At 38.3% G+C, this 6,959-nt stretch overlaps 1 protein-coding gene across 1 annotated transcript; it reads left to right on the forward strand.

Moving 5' to 3' along the window:
- Positions 1-201: 201 nt before the first annotated feature.
- Positions 202-606, forward strand: LOC130940964 (uncharacterized; the record flags this gene model as incomplete). Its single annotated transcript, XM_057869271.1, has 1 exon — positions 202-606. A coding segment is annotated over one exon (405 nt), but the record flags the coding sequence as incomplete, so codon positions are not given.
- Positions 607-6,959: the final 6,353 nt, after the last annotated feature.

A 6,959-nucleotide genomic window follows, 5' to 3' on the forward strand; every position in this document is an offset into this window, starting at 1 on the left:
GCTCCGTATGAGGCCTTGTATGGGAGAAAATGTCAATCTCCGCTATGTTGGTATGAAGCTGGAGAGAAAAGCTTGTTGGGGCCGAAAATGATAGCTGAGACTACTGAACAAGTCAAGAAAATCCGTGATAGGATGCTTACGGCGCAGAGTCGTCAAAAGAGTTACGCCGATCAAAGGCGAATGCCCTTAGAATTTGAGGAAGGAGACCATGTTTTCCTTAAGGTTACTCCGACTACAGGAGTAGGTAGGGCGATTAAAGCAAAGAAGTTGAATCCTCGATACATTGGTCCATTTCAAATCCTGAAGAGGATTGGACCGGTGGCGTATCGGATGGCTCTACCACCTCATCTTTCGAACCTGCATGACGTGTTTCACGTATCGCAGCTTCGGAAGTACACTCCTGATGCTAGCCATGTGTTAGAACCTGAGTCGGTTCAGTTAAGGGAAGATTTGACGCTCCCAGTGGCTCCGGTCAGAATTGATGATACTAGTATTAAACGGTTGCGTGGAAAAGATGTTTCATTAGTCAAAGTGGCATGGAGTCGAGGCGGTGTTGAGGAACACACTTGGGAACTTGAGTCGGAGATGCGAACGGATTATCCGCATTTATTCTCAGGTATTTGCATTTGAATTTTGTGGGCAAAATTCTCAATTAGGTGGGTAGAATGTAAAACCCGGTTAATTAACGGCTAATTAACCCATAAATGAGAATTTATTCTAGAAAGCCTAAAATGTGATTTTTATGGCTAAATGTGATAGAGGAGACTGAGACGAGAATTTTGGTACCAATTTTATAGAATTCGGACCAAGATTGGACCGAACGGGTCAAACCGGGCCAATTGGACCCAAAGTGGGTCCTTGGCCCAACATAACTTAACCAAAACCCTAGTTTTCAGCACTCTCTCTCCTCATTTGTTACACACACAAGCTGAAATTAGAAAGAAAGGGAGGAAGAACACTCTCTCAAGTTCTCTCCTTTGGTTGATCTTCAAATCACCATAACTTTTGATCTAGAGCTCCGATTGCCGCCCCGTTTGCGGCCACGTGTTCACCACGGAGAGCTCTACAAAACCCATACAATCAATCTTGAGGTAAGCCACGTGTTGCTGTTCGAAATCTCAGCCCTTATTTTCGAGTTTCATGGGTGAAATGTTGAGATTTTGGGTTTTTTGATGTTATAGGACCAAACTCTCTTGAAAGAAAAGGTTAATCTTGTCTCCTTGGACCTTGGGTGTGGTAAAATTCTCAACTCTAGTGTGATTTGTGGTTTTATGATGTTTGGGTATTGAGATGTTGTGTATGGGTATGATGATTGTGGCTTAGGTTGTGTACATGTGAATATTGGAGCTTGATTGGTGACTTTGAAAAGCTTGGAAAAGGTTTGGTGGTGAAAAATCTGCTCTTGGAGGTGTTGAGGCCTTGTGAGCTTGAGGATAAGTGGTTTAGAAGTGCTCCGGTGGAGCTTGGGAAAATCGGCTAAGGTATGGTTTCGGTTTCCCGTATCTAATATGTAATGTGGTAGGAAATACTTAGGCTAGAGGCCCTAAGATAGGCATTGAATGGTTGATGTTGTTAAATGATTGAGATATATGATGTGGTCATATATATGATGATGAGTATTGATGCCTTAATGGTATGATGTATGAGAAATATGCATGTTGTGATATATGCTTGATGATTGGTTATGGTTGAATTGTGGATTGAACCATGTTGATGGTGAGTATGATGTTGATTGTGTACAATAATGATTTATCGGAATTGGTATTGTTGAGAATTGGCATGAGGAATAGTACATGATATGTCAATGTGTTTGAGTTGAGCCACTTGGGTGAAGTGGGATAAAATGATGAGATAGTGATTTTGGTAAATTGTGGTAATGTGTCAATGTGTGAGTTGAGGAGGCTTGATGTTGAATTTGATACATTTGATTGATTTCAAAGAAAAGGGATGAAATTGGCATGTTTTGATTGATTTTGAAAAGAGTTAAAAATGGTTGTTTTGAAAATGGCATATTGTGGTTTTGTATGAAAATGTGGGTTTTGGGCATACTTTGACGGGACATAATTTGGACTATGGATCTCCGTTTTGTATCAAATCTGTTTAAAAATGAAATTGGATCCGGGATGTCCATGCCGTTCGAAGAACGGTTGAAAAACGATTTAAAATGAGGAAGTTATGTCCGTTGGAAGATTGGGGTAAAAATCTGTGAATTCTGCAGCTTTTAACTTAGAAAATTTTTAGCAGAATAACCCCTTGCGCGTGGGCGCACCTGGCGCGTACGCGCCGATCTTCCAAGAAGTGCCATCCACGCGTGCGCGTGATGTGCGCCGCGCCGATTGTGCTGCACCCAATGCCCAGCCATTTTCCAGAGAGTTATGCCAGAACTGTGCCGGTGTTGTGCCTAGGGCACGAGAACACCCGCGCGTACGCGTGGTTGACGCGTGCGCGTCGATGGGCAAGTTTGGAATCCACGCGTTAGCGTGCATGACGCTTACGCGTCGATGAGTTTTTGAGGCCATCCACGCGTGCGCGTGGAGTGCGCGTACGCGTGGCCCTGTTTTTATCCCAAAGTTGATTTTTGAGTTTTAAAAGCCAAATCTCATACTTCTAAGCCTCCGATCTCACCATTTATGTCTTAAATCATTATGACATGCCTAGCTATTAGATAGGGGCTAGTGAATGAGGTAACTTGCGAGTGAAGCAAGGAAAAAAATGAATGATCAATGAGGATCAAGATGATTATGTGAGATGCGGAGGATGGTGGTGGAAGTGCTTGTTATGCCATGGGCCGAAAGGCTGTAATTGTTAATGAAATGGCTGGTTATGGATTTAACCGTGAGCCAGAATAGCTGTGTATGCTATGAATACTGGCTGGTTATGGATTTAACCGTGAGCCGGAATAGCTGTGTATGCTATGAATATTGGCTGGTTCTGGACTGAACCGTGAGCCGGATGGCTGATATGGATGTTGATCCATGGATGAGGATTCATGCATGTTATGCTGAATTATTGATAATTGTGATTTTGCACTTCCACTATCTGAAATACGAGTTTCCCTGGGTAGTAGCAGTGGCTAGCCACCATGTGCTCCAGGTTGAGACTTGATACTCTGGTGACCCTATGTCGTAAGTGTGGCCGGGCACTGTGAAAGACCCGGATGAGCTCGCCCCCGAAATATTCACCAGTGAGGGTGATGGATATGGATCATGTTTATGATCAAGTTTATAACGAGTATAACTCAAGTTGGGGATGCGCGACAGAGGGACAGTCCAATGGTTAGCGACCAGGACTTGTCGGTTGGCTCGTATATTCCTTGTCTGATATAACTGTGTTTGTTACATTATACTCCTGCTGGTGGTTGGAAGGTGAGAAGGAATTGGAAAGGGAAGTATTAGTTAGACTGAAGAATCTTTAGTCTGATGCCCTTATATGGTTTAGCTTGTTTATAAGCTTTGACATTATATGGAGGAAGTTCTAGGATTGCCTTTGGCTTTCCTCTATTATTATGTATTATATATGTGGAAGCTGTTACCATGCTGGGGACCTCTGGTTCTCACCCATGCGGATTTTGTGGTTTTCAGATGCAGGACGTGAGGTTTCCCGCTGAGGCATGCTGGAGACTTCTAGATTTGCGAAGATCCTTTGTTCTCGGGGCTATGTTTTGGTTTATATGTTTTGTTTAGATACTTTTATCTCCATTAAATAATACAAACTGTGATGACTCCTCTTATGGGAGATTTTGGAGAATAGGTTTTATGTATTTGTGTCCCTTTGGGTTTCCTTTGGGATTTTTCGCAGCCGGATCTTGAGTCCTGATATTCCTGTTTTGACACTCCTCGTTATCGTTAGTCGATCGGAGTGATGCGCTTTGAGTTGCGGTTTTTTGTTTACCCCCTTTTTCTACAAAGGCTCCTAGTTATAATCAATCATTCATACTACTATACGTACTAAATTTTTATTTTAGAGGTCGTAATACCTTGCCATCTCTGAATTATGACTTAAGCATAAGACTCTGTATGGTAGGGTGTTACAATGTCTTTTTATCTTATGTGCTGTAGTAGTACACAAAGCACTCCAACGCTTCTTATTTGTTCATTTTCTTCTTCTCTTCATTCCTCCTTTTTTTTATAAAACAGAGCTCCATTCATTCATCTCCTCAGTTCTAGAAATCAAAATAAGATAGGTAGTAACTTGGTTATTAATAGGTTTTGAATAGGGTAAGAAAGGCATAAAGAAGAAGTCTTCTTTTGTTCCAGATATTGATAAGCTGGTGATTTTACTATTGCAATCAAATTCAAATAGTTGCTAAAGTCTTTGTCCTTACTTTCAATGAGCCTCTCTTAGCTGCATCAGTTTACAAAATTGTCTCTCTTTCACCAGAAAAGGGAGAACGAAAAAAGTTTCAATATTTAAAAATATGTTTATTGGATAAGAAGAAAGAATGGTGCTAAAAGAATCAAAATTCTTCCTAAACCGTTGTTAGCTTCTTCCTTTGAACGTTTAAAACTCAAATTCAGAGTTGCCAACCAACTTGAGTTTGAGGGGTGTTAAGGAGTGTGCATTAGTGGACAGCAAAATCGAAGCTCAAGAAAATCAAGAACCAATTAGCAAGTTAGTTAATAAGGGAAGTGTCGTGTGCTTAATTTGTACTGTCACAGTTGTATATAAATGCCGAAGTCTCCTTGGTGGTTGAGAGCTCCCCACGGTGGCCCAACAAGTGGTATCAGAGTCGATTCAATTGTGAAAAACTCCCCACAGTAGCTCAATAAAGTGGTATCAGAGACGATGGATAATCGATCTGGTGTTTTAAGAAACTTGAGGAGGAGATTATTAATGTTGCAACTTGCAAGTGTGAGGAGTGTATGAAATTAGTTCCACATTAAGGAAAGTAAGGAAGAGTGAGGAGCTTATAAGATGAGAATCCCATTAACTTACTACTTTAGGGTTGATGAGTTGGATGTGGTGTCTTCTCATCTATGTTCTCTCACTTAGTTTCCCATGGTGGCCAATAAGTAGTATTCGAGGTAATTAGTCTAAAATATTTGTCAATTTAAAACTTTGATTTATTTAAAATAATTCAACAAATATAATTATAATTTATGTTTAGATAGATATATTAAACTTATCATTTATAAACGTAGTTACATCATTATCATTAGATGTATAAAAATTTTAAACTAAAAAATTAATTAAAATACTTTTATAATATTAGTACTATACTATTTAGACTAAAGTTTATGACTTTATGAATTCTTATGTTTGGATTGCATAGATAATGAGGCATTAAATATACATAACCTTTAGTTGCTTGTAACTCAAACATAGTATAATAGTGATGGTTGAAAATGAAATGAAAGAAAAGAGGGTGTCGTCCCCACTTTCCTCGTCATTAGCAGTACTGTAGTAGTACATAAGGCACTCCAACTCTTCTTATTTCTTCATTTTTTTTCTTCTTCGCATTTATCCTATTTTTTTATAAGACAGAGCTGCATTTGTTCATCTCCTCGATTCTAAAAATCTAAATAAGATAGGTCGTAACTTGGTTATTAATAGGTTTGGAAGAGGGTGGGGAAGGCAAAAGAAAGAAATCTTCTTTCGTTCTATATATTGATAAGCTGGTCATTTCGTTCTTGCAATCAAATTCAAATAGTCGTTAAAGTATTCATTCTTACTTTCAACGAGCCTCTATTAACTGCATCAACTTGTAAAACTCTCTCTCTTTCACCAGAAAAAGGAGAGCGAAAAACGTTTTAACATTTAAAAATATATTTTATTGGATAAGAAGAAAGAATGGTGCTAAAAGAATTAAAATTCTTCCTAAACCGTTGTCAGCCTCTTCCTTTAAACGTTTAAAATTCAAACTCAGAGTTTCCAACCAACTTGAGCCTGAAGGGTGTTAAGGAGTGTGCATTAGTGGACAGCATAATCGAGGCTCAAGAAAATAAAAAATCAATTAGCAAGTTAGTTAATAAGTGAAGTGTTGTGTGCTTAGTTTGTACTATCACAGTTGTATATAAATATTGAAGTCTTTCCGGTGATTGAGAGCTTCCCACGGTGGCCCAACAAGTGATATCAGAGCCGATTCAGTGGTCGAAAACTCCCCACGGTGGCTCAACAAAATGGTATAAGAGCCGAAGGTTAATCGGTCTGGTGTTTTAAGAAACTTGAGGAGGAGATTATTAATGTTACAAGTGTGAGAAATGTATGAAATTAGTCTCATATTAAAGAAAGCAAGGAAGATTGGGGAGTTTATATGATGAAAAACCCTTAACTTAATACCTTAGGATGGGTGAGTTAGATGTGGTGTCTTCTCATCTATGTTCTCTCACTTGCTTCTCCATGGGGACTCAATAAATAGTATTAGAACCGATTCGGTGATCGAGAAGTCCCATAGTTTAGGGTAATGAGTCTAAAATATTTGTCAATTTAAAACGTTGATTCATTCAAAATAAATCAACAAATATAATTATAATTTATATTTAGATAGATATATTAAACTTATCATTTATAAACGTAGCTACATCTTTATCATTAGATATAGAAATTTTAACTTAGAAAATTAATTATAATACTTTTATAATATTAGTACTATACTAGCTAGACTAAAGTTCATGGCTTCATGAATTCTTATGTTTAGATTACATAGAGAATGAGGCATTAAATATACATAACCTTTAATTGTCTGTAATTCAGACGCGGTATAATAATGATGGTTGAAAATGAAATGAAAGAAAAGAGGGTGTCTTTTTTCACTCCCTTTCTCATTAGCAGTATTGCAGTAGTACATAAAGCATTCTAACTCTTCTTATTTTAGTTTTTCTTCTCCTTATTTCTTCTATTTTTTATAAAATAGAGTTGCATTTGTTCATCTCCTCGGTCCTAGTAATCTAAATAAGATAGGTCATAACTTGGTTATTAATAGATTTGAAAGTGGATAAGGAAGGCGAAAGAAATAAATC

The sequence above is a fragment of the Arachis stenosperma genome, chromosome 7, assembly GCF_014773155.1.
Source record: "Arachis stenosperma cultivar V10309 chromosome 7, arast.V10309.gnm1.PFL2, whole genome shotgun sequence".
NCBI lineage: Eukaryota > Viridiplantae > Streptophyta > Magnoliopsida > Fabales > Fabaceae > Arachis > Arachis stenosperma.